The sequence below is a fragment of the Pogona vitticeps genome, chromosome 8 (genome assembly GCF_051106095.1).
Source record: "Pogona vitticeps strain Pit_001003342236 chromosome 8, PviZW2.1, whole genome shotgun sequence".
Taxonomy (NCBI): Eukaryota; Metazoa; Chordata; class Lepidosauria; order Squamata; family Agamidae; genus Pogona; species Pogona vitticeps.
In genome coordinates this window covers 14220024-14244437 of record NC_135790.1, presented here as the reverse complement: position 1 = coordinate 14244437, position 24414 = coordinate 14220024, and the positions used below count along the sequence as shown (strand labels likewise).

The 24414-nt window shown below is 41.1% G+C and overlaps 1 protein-coding gene, 1 long non-coding RNA gene and 1 other non-coding gene across 53 annotated transcripts in view; 1 reads left to right on the top strand and 2 right to left on the bottom strand.

Moving 5' to 3' along the window:
• The window catches only part of LOC144584193 (uncharacterized), a 46740-nt gene extending 37285 nt beyond the window's left edge, over positions 1-9455 (top strand). The window contains exon 3 of one of the 2 annotated variants that reach the window (XR_013538292.1): positions 7364-9455. This is a non-coding gene — a long non-coding RNA (uncharacterized LOC144584193). The remainder of the gene's footprint in view (positions 1-7363) is intronic. The other variant, XR_013538291.1, reaches the window with a different exon arrangement.
• CAMK2B (calcium/calmodulin dependent protein kinase II beta) overlaps positions 1-24414 on the bottom strand; it is a 289277-nt gene that overhangs the window by 87476 nt on the left and 177387 nt on the right. For 44 of the 50 annotated variants that reach the window (XM_020803578.3, XM_020803579.3, XM_020803586.3 and 41 more), the window contains exon 6: positions 7428-7500. In XM_020803578.3, the coding sequence (XP_020659237.3) occupies positions 7428-7500 (73 nt within the window). Of the gene's footprint in view, positions 1-7427; positions 7501-23054; positions 23128-24414 lie in introns of all 50 variants that reach the window. The other 6 variants (XM_072979233.2, XM_078379756.1, XM_078379757.1 and 3 more) reach the window with 1 other exon arrangement.
• Positions 11928-12093, bottom strand: LOC140701926 (U1 spliceosomal RNA). The gene has a single exon (XR_012080942.2). It is a non-coding gene; the product is annotated as a U1 spliceosomal RNA (small nuclear RNA).

The window sequence follows — 24414 nt, the reverse complement described above, 5'->3', positions numbered from 1 at the left end:
GTGCTCCTTAACTCTTCTAGTTCTACCTAAACACTTTGATTAGGAATGTAGAAATGTGAGCTATACCTAAAAATTTGCAGCATGATCTCTACAGAACAATGAAGCTAAAAAAGTTACTGGCTCAAACATTAGGGAGACAGAGCATGATCTTGTTGTTTTTCAATTCCCAGCTTATAAATTGACAACACAACAGACAACATTCTATCCACAAAACATGCACAGGAAAGGGCTTCCCTCCATTCTGTCCTTTGCTTGGACCTTTGGTTCTACCTGTTAATATTAATGATATATGTTTTATGTCATAGTTTCCCTATTTTCCTCCCATCCCCCAGGTATGTTATTTAGAGACTTCCAAATATATCTGTAGGATGCAGGAAAGACAGAAGAAGTCACTGATTCAAATATTCTGGAGGAAACTTTGGCAGTGTTACAAACAATACAGGAAGAGAGCATGTGCCAACTCTGGCAACAGATTAAATATAAGCATTGGCTGCCAGTGTGTCACCAAACACCTTTATAAAAAGGTGATGCCCTGCACACTATGCACATTTCTACTAAATGCTTTCAGGAAGAAAACTCTGGGAGTATAAAGGAAACCACTCTCCAACTCCTACATCTTAGTCAAATAATTAGCACAAAAATAATCTCCAAAAGGGAAGCACAGGGAAGTGATTCATAAGGATCAATTCTTGTTGTTACACAGGACGGCTTATTATCCATTAACACACTCAGGATTGTGCTGGAAAGCTGTCAACTGGTTTTATACAACTTCATCATTTTTGGCTAACTATTAACAGTTAATTCTACTAGGGAATGTCTGCTGTAGAACTGGTATTTAGAGATGAAAAGGTGATGGGATTTTAAAAAGCAAAATACTATGAAGCTTCATTTAGGTAAAGGTTCCCCTTGACATTTAGTCCAGTCCAACCCTAGGGCGCGGTGCTCATCCCCATCTCCAACCCATAGAGCCAGCGTTTGTCCGTAGACAGTTTCCATGGTCATGTGGTCAGTGTGACTAGACATGGAATGCCATTACCTTCCCAACGAGATGGTACCTATTTATCTACTCACATTTACATGCTTTCGAACTGCTAAGTTGGCAGGAGCTGGGACAAGCAACGGGAGCTTCGATCTTGCGACAGCTAGTCTTCTGACCTTGCAGCACAGAGTCTTCTGCGGTTTAACCCACAGCGCCACTATGTCCCGAAGCTTCATTTACTTCCTCCCAATTTGCTTTTTTTGTGTAGGTAAAGTGCCACCCTTATTCAAAGGTGTCACCCAAACTCAGCTCCCATCTCCTCATGATACTCTGCCACTAAAGGTCCAATTTGAAACATCGCATCCCTGGCAGAATGATAGTTCCACTCAGTGTCACAACTAGGATGGATAATGGCCAGATTTCACACATAAGGATCCCTCTCATCCACCTTTACTACAACAGAATGAGTATCACCTCCTATTTGCAATTTTTTACAATATTACTCTAGAGTAGGACATAACCACATTGGAGTGAATTAATCAAATCATCTCACCATTCAAAACCCACTGAAAGATCACTCCACAATATGGGTTAGTTCCGGATATAGTCATACTCAGAGTAAACCCACTAAAATCAAGGGGAGTTGGGTGAGTTGTGACCAACCTGAATCCCAATGATTTCATGACTCAAAGTATTACCAATGTTATAAATCCAACAGGAAGAGTCAGACATGATATTTGTTATATCTCATTTTTCTTAGTCCCATTTTTCAAACCCCTCACCATAGATAAGTAAATAATACGGGGGGGGGGGGGTCACTATATTCATGAGTAAGAAATAAAGCATCCCAGAAGACTCATCAGATGTGGAAGAGACCATCTTCTGTCACAAAAATACTTTATTTGTTGTAATAGTTATAATTCTATGTTCTAGACTGCACAAAGGTACAGAATATTTCTGTATCTAAGGACCAACTCACAAACCGTTTTACAATGTTAATACAAGGCATATGTTATGATTCTGAACTGTCTAGGAAAGTTCTGACCGGAGATATAAGTCTGGCTGAAAGTATCTTTGCCATAATTTCACTGGGGAATTTATAGTCAACATTACAAACTGCCCCTGCATACTTTGACTGGTCAAGGAGTCAAAATACAGAAAAAAAATTAACAGGTAATAAATTCCAAAGATCATTATTTGACCAAATACAGTGGTGCCTCGCTTAGCGATGTTAATCGGTGCAGCAAAAATCGCTGCAAAGTGATTTCATCGCTAAGCGATTTCAAAAAGCCCATAGAAACGCATTAAAACGGGTTTAATGGGCTTAAAAACCAGCCTTATGCGAAAATCCTCCATTGCGGCGGCCATTTTCAGTGCCTCTAAAGCAAGGCAAAACAGCAGGTGGCCATTTTGTTTACCCAGCGGCCATTTTGGAACCGCTGATCCGCTGGCCGAAAATGGGGGCGAAGTTTCCCCATAGGGGCCATCGCAAAGCGATTGCTCTTGCGATGGCAAAAAGTCCATCGCAAAGCAATTTCATCACTATACGGAGCGATCGCTATGCGAGGCACCACTGTATTTGATATGAAAAAGCATTCTTTATCTTCATGCTTCTTCCATCTAGTTTCCACTTCATTCTTTGTAAAAGATTTGAAAATAGCGATTATATTCATTTAGTGAAAGTTAAATGAATTAGTCACATTGCAATAAGTTCTGTTATAATCAAGAGAACTCACCTTCAAATACATATAGTGTACTTATATTTTGGCAACAGTACACCTAACGTCACCAGCAATAGAAAGCATTATCAGTCGTTGCCATACAGTTCTTGTTTGATAAATGAGAGGAGCAATTACACATCTACTAAACATCTTAATGATGACCTAGGCCATTGGGTAGTCCTATATTTAATTCATTTTTGATAGTTCACTCTGTATCTTCAAATGGAGATCATCCATTGTTTCCTCTGTATATTAAACATTAATCAGACAACTATTTTACAGTTATCGTTCTTTACCTGGAGTGAGAATTCACAATTCTTCAGATATTGTTGGACAGCAATAGAGATGGGATAGCTGCATTTGTATCCTGAGTGCCGTTCACTTACCACGTGCAGCGCAGAAAGTAGCCTGGGCGGAGCTTCCTTGCCTCCCTGTGCTGCTGACCACTCAGCATCTGAGCAGGCAGACTCATCATCCCACCTTCTCACTAGACTACTCAGCAGTGCAGAGGAGGGAAAGTCCCGGCCCGGCTACTTTCGCAAATGTTGCAGCATGAATTACAACAGCCACATGCACTGCACTGCAAACAGTAAGTGGACAGCCCGATTCTACGGGGAGGGTCCAACTGGCACAGCCACCTGTGGTGGCAATATTCGTATTCATCTCCCCTGAGAGATGAATACGAATATCCCATCTCTAGACAGCAACTCTCCCACACATAGCCAACATAGCCAATGTTGCAGACTCATAGGTGTTTCTTTCATTCAAGAATCTGGAAGGCCACATGTGCCCCACTGCTGCTTTAACTTAATTGAATTAGTAAACATGCATTCTAGGAAAAACCCTACTGAATACAGAGAAACTGGCTTCAAAGTACCTCACACAGAATGGCACAAAATTACTGTTATAATCTGCAAATGAGGCTTTTCAAACACGTTGACCAAATATTTTCTCTTTCTCACTCCTCTTTTCTTTTTGTTTAGAAATTCTATGAATCTATGTATGTGCCCTGAGAAAAGACTGAGAGGAGATATGACAGTACTTCTCAAATACTGTACTTGAAAGTCTAGTCTTACAGAAGAGGGGCAGGATCTGTTCTTGATCGTCCCAGTGTGCAGGACACACAATAATGCGCTCAAGCTACAGGAAGCCAGATTTAGGCTGAATATCAGGAAAAATGTCTTAATTGTTAGAGCAGTACAACAACAACAACAAAAAAAACCAATTATCTCAGGAGGTGGTGAGTACTCCAACACCAGAGTTATTCAAGAGAGAATTGGACAACCATCTGTCAGATTTGCTTTGACTTGTACAGATCAGGGTTTGGACTCTATGGCCTTATAGGCCCCTTCCAATTCAATTATTCTATGTACAGTATTTTTGTTTTGTTGTCTAATATCTAGCAAAATGTTCTGGTGAGCTCAGAAGATTGTCCACCACTTTTTTCACTTGGTCCTAATAAACATATTATACTGGTGTTGCTTTTAGGTATTTCTAACATCAGTTGCTCCCATGAACAGCAGTAAAATTCTGAATGATTTGATTTTTTAAGTATTCACTGCTTTGTTAAAAGATTTAATTCTTGACACCTCTTTCACAAAGCCAGATAGAGAATTGCCTCCTTTATCATAATTGTTAAAATGATATCATTTGTATGAATACAATAAAATATATTTGTTTCTTATATATACAATATAATATATACAAAATATTTCTTGCACCTCCTTTACAACAAAGTACCATCAACTCTGGATCAAAGGATTCATATAGCTGGAAATTATAAGATCAGTCCACACCAATGATTATGCTAAATGAGAAAGACAGTACCTTTCAAAGTAAAGAACTAGTACGAGTACATATCAAATCATTACAGGTGAAACCAAAATAAAAGTAAAAAAACAAAAAGAAAATAAAAAATAAAAAGACAAAAATTTGGTGGCACCTTAAAGAAAAATATATCTAATATATGAGCTTTTGTTGTCCACGTCCTCAGACGTAAGAGAAAGAGATATAACAAGGCAAATATTTATACTTATTATTTATATTTGGGTCATTTTTAAATATTTGTATTTATTATTTTTTACTTTTATTTTGTTTTTACTTATATTGCTTGCACAGACTAACACGGCTACCTCTTCTACAACTACAACTATGTAAAGTCATGTTGTTATTATTAAAGATAGAGTCATCTGTCAGATTCTCACACATCGCTATTGCTTCCACTGCATTATAACAAAATACTATATGCAAAAACTCAGTTTTTTAGAACAGAATTCCAGATTGCATGGCGCACCATTTCAACAGTGGTTTCAAAAGGCGAAAAGCTCTGTTATTAAGAACCACAAAATCTGCTACATCATTATCTTAAGCATAGTGCCATATGCATTAGCTAGCCTAATTTTCTTTACCAACAATGTAATGCACAGCAAGAAACCCAATTGCATAAGTAACATTGTTGAAAGCTCTCTGGACATTTTAATGGCATGTTGTTTTTTTTAAATTAATCCTGCTTTTGGTCACATTTTAGGTAGCTGCTACCAAAATTCTGTTAGGCAATTTCGAAATCAATGCTATCTCAAAGGTAAGCAGCTGTAAAAATAACCTAAATAAGAACTTTGGAACTTCAGTGTTTTCCTCCAGCCTCAGAATAAGTCTACTTGTGTTGCAGAAATGGTAAGGCAGTGTATGATTAAGCTGAAAGTTCAATCAATTGAGAATCGTGTCTTTTTAAGTCTGTTTAAATTTCTGACAAATTCCAGAGTGTGGAAATGTAATTTTTTTGGACTACAACTTCAAGAATCTTCTGGGTCATGACTTTGTCAGCTTGGGATTCTAAGTGTTGTGGTCCCCAAAACTATCTGGCAGCTGTAGCCTACAAAATTTCAAATATTTGTCAGTTCTTGTGTGAAAATCTCAAAGAGAAAGGATCAGCAAATACGACAGAGGTAGAATGAAAGGGGAAGCCCAGAACCTTTGTCAGCAACCACAAACATCACAGAACTATTCAGAAAGCAGTGTCTTTTACACCTTGCAAAAACACAGACACAGGGTAGTTATTGTAAGGGTTCACCTTTATCCCATTGCCACTCTCAGCAAACACACACATTGTTAAACCCTTAACACTCCATTAGACTCAAACACATCTCTTTATAATACTCACTGACTAGACCTACTGAAAGAGTGTTATAAAGAGGCCAGACAGAGAGTAAACAAACAAAAAAGGAATCCAATACGGTGAGTCACAGAAAACAATCATTTGCACACATTTAAACTAGACAGAATGCATGCAAACATCTGGAGAAAAGTTACATCTGTTTCATCCTTAGGCAATTCTGATCATATTGAAACTTCACCCCACACACCCACCATGGGAGAAGAAAAAGTTAGAAATGGTGGACGTGAGAAGATGAGTGGTTAAAAAGAAATTGGAGAAAGCAGGGAGCAGCTGGGGAACCAAATAAGTAATTTATTGAAAGCATTGCAGGCTGGCTGTCCTAGACCTCACCAACACACATCCCCCAGACTGTCACCCAACAGCTGCCAAGAAATCAGCTCTGATTAGCCAAACAACACTAAGGGGTGACAGCACACTTCCCCATGCAACATGCAAAAGCAAAATGGGCTTATTGCCAGGACTATCAAATGTCACAGGGCAACCACAAAGCATTCAGTTAGTGGTCAGACAATGGCATATATTTGGGATTATGGAAGGCATGGGAGTAATTGCTAGTTGCTCAGCCAGCAATCTCCTTCGTTGTCCCTGGAATGAATGGAATCGGAAGGTTCCAGCTTCATTAACAGACTGTTTGAAATGTTAAGGAGAATGCATCTTGAACCTCTACGCTGATCCAGCAGGTACCTTTCTGCTTTTCTGATCAAAATAGGTAGGAGAAATGATTTTTTTCCCTACAGCAACATAACTACAAATGCAGGGTGTATTCCAAGAAATTCACATCAGTCTCCCACCCTCAAAGGCAGTTACAGTAAGTGGCAAGCCAAAAATTCAGCTAAACAAACTGTGCCACCCAAGCACTAGTGCACATCAGTGCAGTCTGGACCACCACCACCACCCCATCCTAATTCCTGAAGAAAGAACTTTTCTGAACAACCCCCTTTCAAATGTTCTGCTTGATCACCAAATTAAAGTGAAACATGTAATTTGCAATTTTTACCACTATGTGGCAACACACTACAGTTAAAATTTTAGCTCTGTCCTCCACTCCCCTCACAATACAGTGCACAGTAAAAGGTCTGCCAGACTGAGTGTCTGCCTCAAACGTTACAATCATCTCTAGAGGGGAAGTGAAAGATTTCATGTAGGAGGCCTGACCAGAAGCACTGGAATGTGAATCTCATGGGTCTACCAAGCCAACAAAAAGAAGGAATTATAGAAGGGAGGGGAAGAGAGAGAGAGAGAGAGAGAGAGAGAGAGAGAGAGAGAGAGAGAGAGAGAGAGAGAGAGAGAGAGAGAGAGAGAGAGAGGACAATACATTTGCGGGTATCGTGAAGCTGATTTCTGATTGGATTGTCGCAGAGGTGTCCTAATTGAAGGTCAAATAATAACTTGCAGCTATCCATACAGGCTGATTACATAAGGATCCTGAAATAGGATTGTCATGAAATTTGTTTTAAATAACTGAGAACTGATCCATTTGTTTTTCAGGGGAAAACACATGCAAAGATACAAAGACGGACAGACGGACAGAGCAGTGGGGAAGAAAACTCACCTTGAGGTCTCTGTGGACGACCCCCATTTGGTGGCAATGGAGAACAGCCTCCAGGATCTGCTGGATGCAATGACTGCATGCAAACACCAGGGGGGGTGTTAGTTCACGGTGAGTGGTAACAACTGCACAGGCTGGTGGGGTAGGGGTATAATGGAGGGAGTAAGGAAAGGGAAAGCGGAGGAGAAGGAAAAGGAAAAGAAGGAAAGGGGAATGGAAAAATATAGGAACCTGACTTCCTTTCAGGTTCTAACTGCAAAATGAGACACTTCCCCACCCCCAAGTTACAGAAACTAGCTCCATGAGATGGAGGGTAAGACTGAAGAAGCAGGGAGTTGCATCCCCAGGAAAAGAAAAGGAAAAAAAAAGGGCAAGGACCCAAGATTGACTGAAATACTGGCAGCCAGGAGATAAATTATACAGCAGATGGTGTGGATGCTGCATTTGAAGAAAGGCAGAAGAACAAAATACCTAGCAGCACTGCAAGAGGCTTGTCATATCTCCCTCAAACCACAAGCAGCCATTTCTGTCCCATTACTGTCATCTATTCTGTATGGGAGCTGCACAGCCAGCAGATCAAATAATCAGATCTGGCACCAGAACCACCCACTATCCCAAGGGACCCACCAGTGCAGATATCTTCTAAACTCTCTGCCATCTTCATTTCATAAAATGCTCTAACTGTAGTACTGTACTGGAGTATTTGTGATGAATTCAAATGGCCACCTGCACTTTAGGTACAGTTTAATGAGAGCTCCCCCAAATTTGAAGCCAGCACTACTAAAAAAATTCTATCAGGCTACAGATATTTCAAGCTAACCTGACTAATTCTGTTATTTATATGTTTACTCTCATTATTCTGTTATTTATGTTTATCAGTAGCGCTAAATCATCACATATCTCTGTGTACGCAACTAACTGTGCAACAGCCAGATTTCTTTTCCAAATCCAGCGGAAGTAGAAAACTTATCTCTAATTACAAAGTATATGCTTTATCCATGTTGACCTACTGAGACCTATTCCGATAGAAAAGGGCCAAAAGACAGCCTTAGCAATGCTATATTTCATGTCACTGTTCACATCCCAAGAAGAACCAAAGAAGGTCTTACACCTTTATTCGATACCTTCCTTAGTGGCTGGTACAGGCAAAGGAGGGAACTCAATATTCAGGGTTTCTCATTATAAGGATTATGTGAGAATGAGTCCAGCCTATACTGTGCAGACTGATGCCATAACTCCACTGAAAGTAATAACCACAAATCAGATATGAAAAAAAAAACCCAACCCTCAAATAATTGGAAGGCAATAGGACAATGTCATCATCTGGAAACACATTTGTTACTGTCCACACAGAAGTGCTATCTGAATATTATTTTATCATAAAAGAGCTGAGAAAAAAATTCACCATGTTGTGATCTTTTGCTTCAGCAATAAATATGTTTGCCTCAGGCTGCCAGAAATGGAGACTATGACTGTATACTCAAGAGCTCAGTAAGTAAGACTAAATGCTATAATAGCAGCTCTTACTTCTCTGTCCACAAGACTCCACTTTTTCCCTTGTTTGTCCTCTGATGATGGGGGAGGGCAAAGAAAAAAGGTTCTTGAGCTTTACTTAGATCATGATAAACCATAGCTCCTTCTGACATCAAAACACATTTTTAGTATCAGTAGTAAAGACAATGGCATTTCTGGCTCACATTTTTATTTGCTTATTTATTTATTTATTTGGCTTTTATATCACCTATCTAGATAAATCTACTTTGGGCGGTTTACAGTCCAAAATGCAATAGAATTAAAAACATCAATTAAAAAAAACCCTAAAACAAGGAGCTGGCTATATGTTCTATGTATAACTCATGACAGCTTCTGAAAAACTTAGTTCTCTCTGGAGATATATAAGTGTTCTACGAACAAAGCATTTTATTTTGGAAATTAGTTTTTATTATACTCACTATTTTAAAAAAAATGATATACTAAAAGGGAGAAAGATCAGTTTCGCTTTTCTTCTCTCCCTGACAAGGTTCCCTCTAAGGTGCACACCTGCGCATGTGCAGCTCACCCCCCTCCATGCAAGGCTCCTCTTCCTCTGCGCACCCACAGCAATCATTTTCAGCCTCTTTGGTTCCAGTTGTGATGGAACTCGGGGTGGGGTCACACATGCACGGGGGGAACAGAAAATTAGAGAGAACATTGTTCTCTGACCACCTCTGCCTCTCTCTCTCTCTCTCTCTCTCTCTCTCTCTCTCTCTCTCTCTCTCTCTCTCTCTCTCACACACACACACACACACACACACACACACACACACACACACACTTGGGGCATTCTGCTATTTCATATAGTTATTTTGCTATGCTTCTGACTGAATCAAAGTCTTGAAATCCTAATTTGTTAACAGAACAGCTAACTCCACAAGGTATCACAAGGCATGCTGAAAGAAGAGGGGTTGCAAATTTCATTTTCTGCCAGAGTTAGTACATCTCATGGCACCCACCCAAAAAGCTCTATACCATAGAAAGTGTATGTTTGTCTGAAGGGACTAGAGAGTTACACAATCACAACCCTCTCAATGTGAGCCCAATCACAATCCTCCCAGTGTATGTACTGTACTAGAACCCGACACAACCTAGAGTGACCCCATAAGCCTTCTCCGAAATAACAGAAATGTCAGAGCCTTAATTTTTTATTTTTTTGTGCTGAAGTGCCCAAATTCTTTCAGCTATGAAGAGCAAAAAGCCCTGAAAAAGCTCTGAGAAAAAGCCCTGCTTTTATCACTATGGCCACATTAATTCTTTGCACAACGCAGAGTATCAAGAAGTGTGTTAAGGGCTAACAAATCTATATTAGCCTGCCTACACATTAAGATTGTTGAAGGCTTTCTTCTCGATCTCTTCACTATGATGTGGCCTTGTGATTGCTAGTGGAATGTTCTCACCTAGGGAGGATCACCAGCTACCTGTTTGGACAGGATGGGCATGCCAGATAGCAGTATGCCCACAGCGAACCATTGGGCCCATTTAAGAGGGCTGAGGGAGCTCAGCTGGGAAAGAAGCTCAGGCCCAGGGAAAAAGAGAGAGAAGACAGTTGGGGCAGGTCTAGCAGCCTAATGAGGAACAAGTGCCTGAGGCAGCCACCAGCCTAATAGGAAGGAAGGAAGGAAGGAAGGAAGACAGGGCTTTGTCAAGAAGAAGAAGAGGAGGAGGAGGAGGAAGAAGGTGAAGGGGCCTGGGTTGATACCCCAGAGTTGCCCCTGTTGCTGTTCAAGGGAGCCAGGAGTGCCGTGTGACAATCATCCTCCTGAAGGACCCTGGACAGGGAAGCCTTCCCCCAAGTCATCATCCTGCAGAGGTAAGGACTAGGAGGAAGCGCAGGGCTGAGTAGCCAGGACTTTTATAAAGGACTGTACAAACACTCCTTGAGCTGGGCAAAATCTTATGATGAACTGTGGGGACCTTCAGTGCAGATATCTGAGTATCCCAGTGAGGGAGAAGGGGCCCAAGGACTGGTCTGTGCCCCTTAACCTGTAACTTCTGAGGTTGCAGGGATTCTCCAAACCTGTAGTACAACTGTAAATAAAGTGCCCATATGTTTTACGTGTAAGCTCTAAAGTTGAGCCCATGGAGTTTGTGACACAGGGGAGAAAAAGAGAAAGAATGCAATACAAGACATGGTTATTGTGGGTTTTTCAGGCTCTTTGGCCGTGTTCTGAAGGTTGTTCTTCCTAATGTTTCGCCAGTCTCTGTGGCCGGCATCTTCAGAGGACAGCACTCTGTGCTCTGGTGTAGTTGGCTTGGAACCACAAAACGAAGCATCCACACCAGAATCAAAGAACATGAGAGACACTGCAGACTAAAAAAACCAGAAAAATCTGCAGTAGCTGAACATGCCCTAAAACAAACTGGACATGAAATTCTATTTCAAAATACTGAAATACTGGACAGCACCAGCAATCATTACGTTAGACTGCACAGGGAAGCCATTGAAATCCACAAGCACCAGCAGAACTTCAACAAAAAAGAGGAAAGTGTGAAGCTCAACAAAAATACAGCTCTCAAAAATACAGTGTGCAAAAGGTCAACGAACTCTACCCAACCACAAGGACAGGGGATCATTACACACAAAAGACCAACTAACAACATCCATCAACCACAGTGACAGATAATCTCTTCTCCTTAGCACAATACACCCACAACAAGACACACTAATCACCCATCTACAGAAAAAGACAAAAGCCTATCTCACAGCCATAAATACTGCAATCCCAAGCCAACTACACCAGAGCACAGAGTGCTGTCCTCTGAAGATGCCGGCCACAGAGACTGGCGAAACGTTAGGAAGAACCACCTTCAGAACACGGCCAAAGAGCCCGAAAAACCCACAACAACCATTAGATCCCGGCCGTGAAAGCCTTCACAAATACAATACAAGACAAGACATCACCAGGACTTGCTGCCTTTGCAATAGGTCCTGATGAGGAGAAAGAGGTGAAAAGAAATCTAGAAAAAACAGTGAAATCAAAAGTGCAATCTCCCATTAACACAATTTGTGCAGTTGAGTTCCCCACATTTGGGGAAATCACAGGGATCAACAGCACACCCAAAGTGCAATGGATGAGCCTCCCCCTGAGAAAACCACTTTTATACCATGGTATTTCCCCTGCAAGGTATGAGTTGGAATGGCCCTTGTATGTCCTACCCCCTTCTGTCCCCTGACCCTCCAAGTCATGGTGACCCCCTGACTGCACCTCCCACTCAGTACATGGCTGCACAGCCCCAGTCCTGCCAGAGGCCAAAAGAGCTCCTCAGTGTTTTGGGGTGCCCTGTGGGACCCCCATCAGGGGCTAGGTGTTCATTCCACAATCCTCTAGTGCAGTGGTCCCCAACCTTGGGCCTCCAGATGTTCTTGGACTTCAACTCCCAGAAATCCTGGCCAGCAGAGGTGGTGCTAAAGGCTTCTGGGAGTTATAGTCCAAGAACATGTGGAGGCCCAAGGTTGGGGACCACTGCTCTAGTGCACAGGTATTAGCATAAGATATTAGCATATGCTAATGTTTTTCCTGAAAAGCCAGCAGCATACACTTTCTCCCCCACTTTTTTGGGATAAAAAAGTAGGTCTTGTGTAATTAATGTGTTCCAATTGGGGGAAAGCCATCTTGCGAAACAGGGTAAAAAAAAACTGTCTTGTGAGGCAAGAACCCAAACATGGTCCAGCGAAAAATAGGAGTCATCGTCTTGCGAATTCCTCATTTTGCAAGGCAATCATCTAGCGAGGCACCACTATATTTGTTACCATTGATTATGCTTGCTAGACTCGCATAATCAATGGGGAGCTGCAGTCCAACACTATCTGCAGGGCTGCACTTTGTCCCTCCCTGTAAACTGATGCCACCATAAACAGGCTAAGAGAAAGCTTTGTGCTCTACTGAAGTATACACCCTTGCCCACCCACATATCCTTTCTTCATTTACCGGCTTGAACAAGTGAAGTAAAAATGCTTCTTCTCATTGTGTGCCATCAAGTTGGAACTGACTTATAGAGACCCTAATAGGGCTTTCAAGGTAAGTGACATATTTAAGGAGCAGTTTTACCAGTTCCTCTCCCCGAGTGAATTTCCATGGTCAGATGAGGATTTGAACCCTGTTCTCCAGAGTCCTAGTTTACTCTGTTCACTATACCACACTAGAAATTCAGTAAAATTCAGTAAAAATTCAGTTAAAAAGTACTGCCAGGGGACAAACCCAGTTATAACCTGTGCAGAATTGAACCAGCCACTGGCTGTTCCCTTTCTGCTTCCATGAAAGCAAGACATGGTCCCTTCTTATTAGCAGTTCTAAGGGATTCTGGTGCAGCTGCTTCTGTTGCCAAGTTGTTGTCTTGGTTGCTATGCTGATGTATCTGATAGCCTGGCATCTAAGTGGTTATTTTGTAATGCTCACTCTATCAGTGAAGCCCTCTCCCTCCCCTCAATAAACTGGTGATGGGTCAGATGCCACACTTCAAGAGAAATTGGCTCAATATCAGAGTGTACAGATTCATTTTCTGTAATATATTTTAGCTACAAAATAATGTATTCTCGCCAAAGAACACACACAGATAGATAATGAGCAGCAACAAGAGGGATGATGGAGCAGCTGACTGCATATCGGGAACTACTGTACATGCAATCCTTAACTTATAAGGGCAGGTCCTTTAATGTGTGTTCTCTGAGAGATGAAGGAGGAAAACCATTCCTTTAGGGAAACTAGAGCATGGTATGGCCATGATCCAGAAATAGACTTGTCCTTTTCCCTAACTTGGCATAAGTCACCTGCGTACTGTGAAGGGGCTGCCAATGTCAACATGCTAGGAGAGCTTTGGATTTTTGTTCAGCACATGTGATTATCTCTCCCTGCATAGGTGGTTCTGATGACTATGGGAGATTCTTTTACTACCACAAGAATCTCTCTTCAGCAGTTCTGGAACTAATTTCTACTTTAATGTTATGATTGTCCTTGTTTCATAAAATTGCTGTTTTGCTCGGATGACATGACAATAAATTTGCTTCCTAAATAAGCCAGGTGACAGCCACTTTTGTGTAAAAACCTGAACATCTGACCCATCTGGCCATTTAATATGCTATTTGGGACATGTTCTTAAAAAGCAGAAAAAAGAAAGGCAAGAAACGTCTCTTGGACTAGAAGTTGCAATGTAGTAGGTTATGCAACAGACCTATGCAAAAGATCTGAGGGCTCTCATTGCACACATACCACTCCAGTAGGCCAAGGATTGACACGATCCTCATGGTCACTGCTTCTTCTCCTCCTGCTTTTGATATTAATTGTGCATTTAGTGCCAACAATAGGGGATAATTAGAGCACAGACATGATACAATTCTTGCCTGGAGATTTTACAATCCTGCTCCCAACCAAAATGCACCAATGTAGTGGAGTGGTGAAATGGAAGTAATTTTCGTATTAAAAAGCCAAGCACAATGTTACTCATATTGAAAACTGCAAGATATATGTTACTCTGACATAATATTGCTTTAAAACATAAAAGTAGGAAAGCTTCAATGCATAGATGGAGACAAAGAGCAGTTCCTCTCCAAACAAACAAGTGAAAGCAAAACACATAATTACTTTGATCCACACCACCTGGAAGGCAGGAGAACTAAGGCAATTAAGATTTATGGTATCCCAGTGTGGTGTAGCAAAGCTCTGAGGAACAGGGTTAGAATCCCTGCTCAGCCATGGAAACTCACAGAAGGAATGGAACTGGTAAAACCACTCCTTAAGTATCTCACTTACCTTGAAAGCCCCATTAAAGTTGTTATAAGTCTGTATATGTGTTCTGGGACTTGATGGCACAGAACACATATACACATGATTCATGGTGGAATTAGGAAGGACATTACTTAAATATGAACTTCTCAGCCCTGGATCATTCCAGGGTGAATGGAGGTAAGGGAGTGAGGGTTTCAAAATGACAGCTCTGTGTATCAAGACTATTTAGAACAATGAATTTTGCTGATAATACCACAAACATGACATTATAAAGGTTCGGGGAGCAGGAAGCTACTATGCAGCAGTGGTACTCATCAGAAGCAGAACCTATCCTATTCAACTTATAAAGGAGACATAAATATACTTTTCTTCTCACTGAGTTTCCTGCTGTAGCTGTTCTACATTACTACTGCCAAAGCCAGATGTTAAGCGGAGTATTATCAACCTTAAGTCTCCTAAATACTCCCCAAAACCCTATAACCCATTCATATCAGGCGGTTTGTACTTTTACTTCTTCTGAATCAACACTGGCAGTAAAACTGATTCTACTTTTCTTCATTTTCTTTATTGAACATGTCAGTGGATATCCACCTTCTGGGTGACAGTCTCAGGGAATACAAGTCCTTCATCCACCCTGCTCTGAAAATGAGGCCTAGTTCTTGCCAACAGCAGATGAGGCACAAAACAGTGGTGGTTTGTGCCCACTGTGAGTGTTGAGGCAGAGAGATCAATATAAGGGAAACCAAAGTCAAGAACACATCACTCCTATTGTCACATCTGTCAAGTCATTTCAAGTTAGGCTGAATTTGATACAGCAGCCATCAATTTGTCTTCTTGGCAGCCCATGCTATCCAATACCACACTCTGAATGAATCAGTTCTCCCCTGCTCGGTTTTCACATTCATTCATTCATTGCAATTAAAATACCACGGCATGGGTCTGTAGCAACACAATCTTTGCTTGAAAATCCTTTCAAGATTCCTTTATAGCTGCCCTTCCAAGTCTCAGTCTTCTTTAGATTTCTTGGCTACAATCCCCATTTAGTTTGAGGCTGATCTAAGATACAGAAAATCCATCTATGTCTACTTCTTCATTATCCACATTAAAGTTATGTAGTTCTTCTTTAGTCATGATTTTTGCCTTCTTAGTGTCCAACTGCAGTCCTGCTTTTGGACTTTCATCTTTCACCTTTATCAGGAGCCTTTTCAAGTCACTGTCAGTAATACAGTATCATCTGCTTATCTTAAATTACTGATGGTAAAGAGCCAATCTTCACTCCTCCTTCATCTGAATCTAATCCAGCTTTCTGTATGACATTTTCTGCACAGAAATTGAACAGATGGGGGAATTAAATGCACCCCTATTTGACAGCTTTACCAAATGGAAACCATTCTTGTTCTTCATATTCTGTCCTAACAGTAGCCTCTTCTCCAGAGTACAAGTTACACATCAGGATAATCAATTGCTGTGAGACATCTACTTCTTTTAGAACAATAAACAACTTTTCGTGATTCATAGTTAAGGGCTTTATCATGATCTACAAAGCATAAACTCATTTTCTTCTTCAAAATTTTGGTATGCTCCAGTAGCCAAAGATTATCAGCTACCTCCTTTTCTGAATCCAGTTTGAACATTAAACAGTTTTTGCTCTATTCGTGGTAAACATCTCTTTTGCAAAATCTTGAGCATCTCTTTGCTTACGTGGGAAATTAATGTGATTGTCTTCTACCACAATCTTTGGTGCCTCTTTTCTTTGGGATTGGAACATATATCCAACATTTTCAGTCCATGGATCATTGTTTCGTTTTCCATACTTGTTCCATACTTCCATTCTTGTTAAGGTTTTGACAGATTCTATTTCAGTAGCATGAAATAGTTTTATTCATAAAATCAGAATAATGCAGCAGAATAAGCCTGTAAGACCATAGAGTCCAACACTCTGCTCAACGCAGGAATTCAAGTTAAAGTATGTCTGGCAGATAGCTGTCTTAATGTTTCCTTGAACACCCCCAGTGTTGGAGTACTTACCAGCACCTGAGGTAATTGGATCCATCGTTGTAATGTTTTAACAGGTAGAACATTTTTCCTGATTTTCAGCTGAAAGAACAGGTTACCTACCTCTAACTTTGGTTCTTTAAAATAATCAGAGAGAGAAGAGGTTGAGTGGGTTATGTGAATTCACAGATGACCACTTGAAGAACCACAGTTACAGGTAAATAACCTGTCCTTCTCCTTCATGATCTCTGTGGTTCTCACACACGGGTGATTCTCAAGCTAATTTAGTGGATGATGGGATGACATGAAAGCCTAGAAGACAGCGCTGCATGACCGAGTAACATTCAGTTTGGCTCTTACATCCAAGCTATAATGACACCGTGTAATATGTGATGGGTTGCTGTTCATCTGAGGCTGTATTTATCTAATTTTCATGTCTGCTAAGGACCAGATTATTTTTATTATGTTCTAATATGTAAATCATAGAATTTAAACAGGGTGTACTTTCTTTTTTCACATAACTGTATATAAGAGAAAATATTTATTGCTCTCACCCTGAGATATACTGCATCAGGGGCCATATACTTTGTAAAAAAAAACCTCTGGGTCCTACTGAAAGGCCGAATGGGAGTACTCTGAACTCTCAAACTTGATGACTCAAAGCAAAACACAGGAAACAATGATGATTTGGTGCTATGGCTACATGGAAATAAGCATCTTTGAGCTCTACTTCCACAAACCAATCTTTTAATAGTGGGAAGATGCCTGAAAAAGTCACCAGTTTGAATTTTTTTTTTGGTGGTGATACAAAAGTTTACATCCTGTAAGTCTAAAATTGGACATCAATCTCTGTCTTTGGCACAGTGAGGTAGCAAGAATAGAACCTGTTGTTTATATATTTCTGTGTGACCTCAATTAGTGTGTTATTTTCTAGAAGAGTTGCAATTTCCTCCTCTAGAATCTTTTGTGGCTTTGTTGATCAAAAGATGCCAGTCAATGGTATTGTTTCAAATTTGATAGAATGACTATGGGCTATGATAATGAGTACCCAATGGTCATTCATGATTGAGCTCCAAGTGTTGTAATAAGATGCTAAAGAAAAACTGGAATATTGAGCATTTGGAAATGTTACAATTTGTTGCTGTACACTGTCATTTTATGTACATTCAAGTCAAAATATGTTCTTTGTGTTTTTATCACTCTTTTTTGAAGATGACATTATTAACTGAAACTTTTGTCTTCACTGTTGTTTACAAAGTGGAGGATTACTGTGAATATTTATTTTGCTTTTCTACAGAAGAGCCTCCTCTCTGGAGTATGGGTATTAATAAAACAATACAGAGCCTCCTGGGAAAGATAATAAACTTATGCCTAGGTTACGTATTTGACCCCTAAACAGGTGGGTCAACCCCTCCAGTCTAGGGATTAATCGACCCAACCTGTCTGAGGGGCCCCCAAGGAGCAAAATCTCAGTCTTATCCAGGTTCGGGTTAAGCCTGTTAGCCTTGGCCTACTCCACAACTGAAGCCAGGCAATACTTGAGCATCTGGACAGCATCCACTGCAGAGGTGGAAAAGGAGAGATAGAGTTGTGTGTCATCAGCATACTAATGACACCTTACTCCAAATCTCCTGACATAGTTGTTAAACAGCACTGGGGATACTGATAACCTCTGGGCCACTCCACAATGGAGTGTCCACTTTTGGAATGGACCACTTGGAATGGACCACTTTTGTTTGGCTAGTTTATGTGGTCTACATTAAAATTTTCTACGCAAAGCATACTCCTAGCATAAGAAAACACTACTTACAACCAAAGGGCAAAAGGTGATCCTACTTTCCCATCAGATAGCATGAATTTAAACATAATATATATTTTCTGCTTGACCCTCCAGAGGTCTTCCTTCTTTCCTTCCTTTTTTTCTGTCAGAAGCACCAAGGAAGCACAATTTATATATCAGATAATTAACAGGAAACATCAGAGCATCTAAGGAAGCTAGCTTCAAATTTTCCAAAGGTACAGATACCTAGATATAGTTGTTTTTGTTGTTTAGTCCTTAAGTCCTTAAGTTGTGTCAACTCTTTGTGACCCCATGGACCAGACCATGCCAGGCCCTCCTGTCATTCACTGCCTCCCGGAGTTGGGTCAAATTCATGTTGGTAGCTTCGATGACACTGTCCAACCATCTCATCCTCTGTTGTCCCCTTCTCCTCTTGTCTTTACACTTTCCCAACATCAGGGTCTTTTCCAGGGAATCTTCTCTTCTCATGAGATGGCCAAAGTACTGGAGCCTCAGCTTCCAGTGAGCACTCAGGGTTGATTTCCTTCAAAATGGATAGGTTTGTTCTCTTTGCAGTCCAGGGGACTCTCAAGAGTCTCCTCCAGCAACACAATTCAAAAGCATAAATTCTTTGGCGGTCAGCTTTCTTTATGGTCCAGCTCTCACTTCCGTACATCACGACAGGAAAAACCATAGCTTTGACTATTCTGACTTCTGTTGGCAAGGTGATGTCTACGCTTTTTAAGATGCTGTTGAGGTTTGTCATCACTTTTCTCCCATGAAGCAGGCGTCTTTTAATTTTGTGACTGCTGTCCCCATCTGCAGTGATCATGGAGTCCAAGAAAGTAAAATCTATCACTGCCTCCATATCTTCCCCTTCTATTTGCCACTAGGTAATGGGACCAGTGGCCATGATCTTAGTTTTTTTGATGTTGAGCTTCAGACCATTTTTTGTACTCTCCTCTTTCACCCTCATTAATTCCTCCTCACTTTCTGCCATTAGAGTGGTATCATCTGCATATTGATTACTGTGAGGTTGAAAGGTCTGCCTTGGATTCATATTGAAATCATTCTATCATTTTTGTATCCCAGTACAGTTTTTCCCACTCTTTTGTTGACTATGAGGGCTACTCCATTTCTTCTACAGGATCCTTCCCCACAATAGTAGATATGATAACCGTCTGAATTGAATTCGCCCATTCCTGTCCATTTTAGTTCACTGACGCCCAGGATGTCAATTTTTATTCTTGCCATCTCCTGTTTGACCACATCCAGCTTTCCAAAGTTCATAGATCTCACATTCCAGGTTCCTATGCAGTATTTTCTTTACAGCATTGGACTTTCCTTTCACTTCCAGGCGCGTCTGCAGCTGAGCGTCCTTTCGGCTTTGGCCCACCCAGTTCATTAGCTTTGGAGCTACTTGTACTTTTCCTCTGCTCTTCCTCAGTAGCATGTTGGACGCCTTCCGACCTGAGGGACTCATCTTCCAGCGTCATATCTTTTAGCCTTTTGTTTCTATCCATGGAGTTTTCTTGGAAAAGATACTGGAGTGGCTTGCCAGTTCCTGCTCCAGGTGGATCGCATTTAGACAGAACTCTCCACTATGACCTGTCCATCTTGGGTGTCCCTGCACAGCATAGCCCATAGCTTCTCTGAATTACTCAAGCCCCTTCCCCACGACAAGGCAGCAATCCATGAAGGGGCTAGATATACTGCCTATGTACAAACCACATCATTGCATTTCTGTTTCTCATTAGCAATAGCCTGTCTGTAGGCTGCTGCAGCAAAACAAACAAAGAGTCTTGATAAGCCTTAAAGATTATCCAATATTTTTGAAAGGGTAAACCATTTTTATTTGGTACATGTTTTAGTGAAGTACAGTACATTGCTATAATCCACTACATCTGAATCATGGGCTATGGCTCAAACAATCTAATGTCAAATAAAACTTGTCAATTTTTAGAGCGCAACAAGACTTGTTTTTGCTTCAAAGTGTCACTTATGTCTACACACTTCGACAGCATTATAGTCCAATGAATTTAAACACAGGAATGGTGAATAATAATAATAATAATAATAATAATAATAATAATAATAATAATAATAATAATAATAATAATAATAATAATAATAATAATAATAATAATAATATAATTTATTGTCATTGTAAGTATATACACAGTATACCATACAACGAAATTCACAGACACCCAGAGACCAGACACATGCACACACATAACATTCCCCAAACACTCCCCACCCACTAGAAGTCCCCCACTAAAAATACAAACATCTATACCTCAGGCCAAGTAACACAGTCCAACTAATTATTCACTACTGGTGGTCTTTAAGCTCATTATTAATTGCAATTATAGCTCTGGGATAAAAACTATTTAGAAAACGTGTGGTCCGAGTCTTAATTGTTCTATATCTTCTGCCAGACGGTAACAGTTCAAAAAAGTTATAAGCAGGATGGGAAGAGTCTCTTTGTAACCACAACAAGCTGTCAAGTTGATTCCACCTTCTAACAACCCCTTCCCAGGTCTTCTAGGCATGGTAACAAATCTCTCATGTCCTCCCTTAGTTATTTTCCTATGACTATTGTTTAGGATTTCTCCCTTAAGGGAAGACCATTTAGTGATCCTATTGGGAACAGATGGCTTTCCAGATCTTGTTGTACCATAATGCCAACAATCTATTACTAATGGTAATAATGGTTATGGCGATGAAATCTGCAATCTAACAACATCTGGAAGACCTCACATTTTCTCTCATTGCTATAACTCTGGAAAGCATAGCCAATGGTGAAGAATGCTGGGAGCTACAGTCCGAAAACATCTGAAGGATTACTATTTTGGTCACACCTGCTATGCTATACCATTGCCAATTCTCTAACACCGTTTGCATATGGGACCAAGCAGATAAGAAACCAGAGGTCTTAATGTAGCGGGTTTTTATATAACAGTACTGTAATAAACCACACTTCAACCACATTAAAGGCTAAATAAGTAAAGAAATGGAAGCCTTTATGCATATTGTCCACAGTAAGACAAAGTCTCTGCCAAAACACAAGATCTGCCATTAGTGTCTGCACCCTATAAGAAGGACAGCCAGATTCTCAGAATACCACAGTTGGTATACTCAAGACTAGAAAAATATCGCTGCTGCTATCAAATAGGAGGGATTTGGAACAGCATTTCAGTTCCCAAGACTAATCGATCACGTGCTGATCTGGATAATATTCTATCACTTTGTGTGTGTTAAAAGGTAAAGGTAAAGGTTCCCCTTGACATTTAGTCTAGTCATGTCTGTCTCTAGGGGGCAGTGCTCATCCCTGTCTCCAAGACGCAGAGAAGGCGTTTGTCCGTAGACAGTTTCCATGGTCACGTGGCCAGCGCAACAAGAAACAGAATGCCATTACCTTCCCACCGTGGTGGTACCTATTTATCTACTCCAGTGATGGCGAACCTATGGCACGTGTGCCACAGCTGGCATGCAGAGTCCTCTCTGTGGGCACTCAAGCCATAAGTAACCATCAGGAAACACCCATCCTCCGATCCCAGATTTTGGGAAGAACTCTTGGGAAGGAAAGCAGAGCCAAGACGGCAACGGCCGCAGCCATAACAAATGCACATACACAGGCCTGGGCAGCAGGCATGCAAACACATGGCTCCTGCCGCCTGCCCCTTTAAGGATTGCAGCAGGTGACGGAGAGGGGACTGTCCCAGGCAGGCACTGGAGGTTGTACGGCCGGAGCAGTGGGACTCTTCAGGATGGTTGTCTTGCAGTTTGGGCACTCGGGGTCAAAAAGGTTCGCCATCACTGATCTACTCACATTTATGGATCTGGGTAATATTTACGGATCTGGATAATATTCTATCACTTTGTGTGTGTTACCTGCCATCAAATCAGAACCGACTTATAATAACCCTAACAAGACTTTTAAAGTAAGCAAGATATTTAAGGAGTGAGTTTACCAGTTGCAATACTTAAACGACCCAAGCAGAACCCATCATTCCCTCCACTTCCACTTACAGCCACACAGCACTACGTATGACCTCTGACCTTGAAGACAACAAGCAAGAGCAAGAGAAACTGGGCCAGTGCTGGGAAACAGATTCTGGCAAACAAGATAATAGATGCAGATCAGGACACAGGGAGGAGAAGAGAGAGGAAGGGAGAGAAAGAGAAAATAGAATACACACACGACTGCAAGTCAGGAAGGGACTGGAGTGATGAAATAATGAAAGCTAATAGAATCAAGCCAAATTGTTTTTGCTTCTTTTGTTTGTTTCTTGATATAGACAAGAAAATTGTTCACCCCACATGCACTGGAACCAGATGAGACATCTGGGCTCTGATGGAAGTCTGCCCCCAACTTGTCTTATTGGAGCTTTGTGCAGGGGAGATAGACTGGGCCATGCAAGTTTAAACTGGGATGAAAGCAACTCTGAATATTTCCCTCCCATATAGTGTAATAAAATTATAAGAAGCTGGCAGGGTGGCGTGCCAGACCTGTCCAGTTATGGCAACACCTACCCTCCCCCACCCAACAGTCTAAGAGGGTGAAAGGCATATATATACATATATACTGACCTTCAGGTCCCTGTGTACAATGGCATAGTGGTGAATGTAAGTTACGCTTTCTAATATCTGATGGATACAGTGACTGCAAAACAAAGAAGGAAGGAAGGAAGGAAGGAAGGAAGGAAGGAAGGAAGGAAGGAAGGAAGGAAGGAAGGAAGGAAGGAAGGAAGGAAGGAAGGAAGGAAGGAAGGAGGGAAGGAAGGAAGGAAGGGAGGGAGGGAGGGAGGGAGGGAGGGAGGGGAGAGACAAGGTAGATAAGGAACAGGGGTGCAGATAGACAATGACGATCAGGAGGTAGAAAATGGAGAAATCACACACGGGAGACAGAATAGGTGGAACAAGCAGGAGAAGGAACCATCAGGAAGAGATGGACAAAAGAAGAAATGACAAAATATGCATGGTAGGAAACAAAATTTAGAGATTAAGAAGGGAAAAGAGATGGACAGAGAAAGATACACAGGGACAGATGGATGGATAGACATACAGTAAAGGGACAGGGGAAAGGGTTGACACGGGGTAAGAGAAGGAGAGAAACAATGTTGTGAAAGATCAGAGACCAAAAGGGTTATAACAAGGTGTATGCAGAAGGCTGTTAATGGGACTGGGAACTGTGTGCAATCAGGAAATGGGAATGGGGGGGCTCCTCCTTCCTCCCATCCTTTCTACAACAGAATACCTGGGGCTACAGAAGTTGTGTAAAGAAATCTCAAAACTAAGGATAAATCAAGCAACAAGGAGAAAGCCACACACAGACATCCAGTATTCAGGGACACTACAGTACTAAGAGAAAATGGAAAATTTCCCCTATAGGTGAATAGCTGAAAGAATACATAAAGACTGATATGGAAGGAGGAAAATGATACCAGTGCGTATGTCCAGATACTATCTGAGTAGTAACTCTAATCCTTGTGAGCCACTAACCTGTATGATGGATTTCTTCATGGGTACCTCTTCTGGGTTAGACCCAGGTTATAAAGCAAAATGCCAGGCATGAAGGAAATGCCCCAGGGAAAGTCAGCTACCTCACAAGCTCAGTTTAGGAAAGTCATGCAGGAACTATATAATCCATGAAGTTCCTACGCTGGATGTGGGAGCAACTAGCATCGCACAAAGCACTTACATATGTGGAGAGCAGAAACAAGCCCATTTGAAAACAGAACATTTTATTCAGCAAAGTACTGTCACGTGGATATGAGCCTAAAGTCTCTTCAGCCCATTCTGATGCTGTAAAGGTGGCTAAGACTCTCAGCTTCTGTTCTAATATAACTTTAGTCTTCAGCACCCTACAGTGTGGAAAATATCCCTTCAACACAGCTAACCTTAGAAATCTATTCTCAGAAAACTTTGCCTTCAATCTGCCAGTATTTTC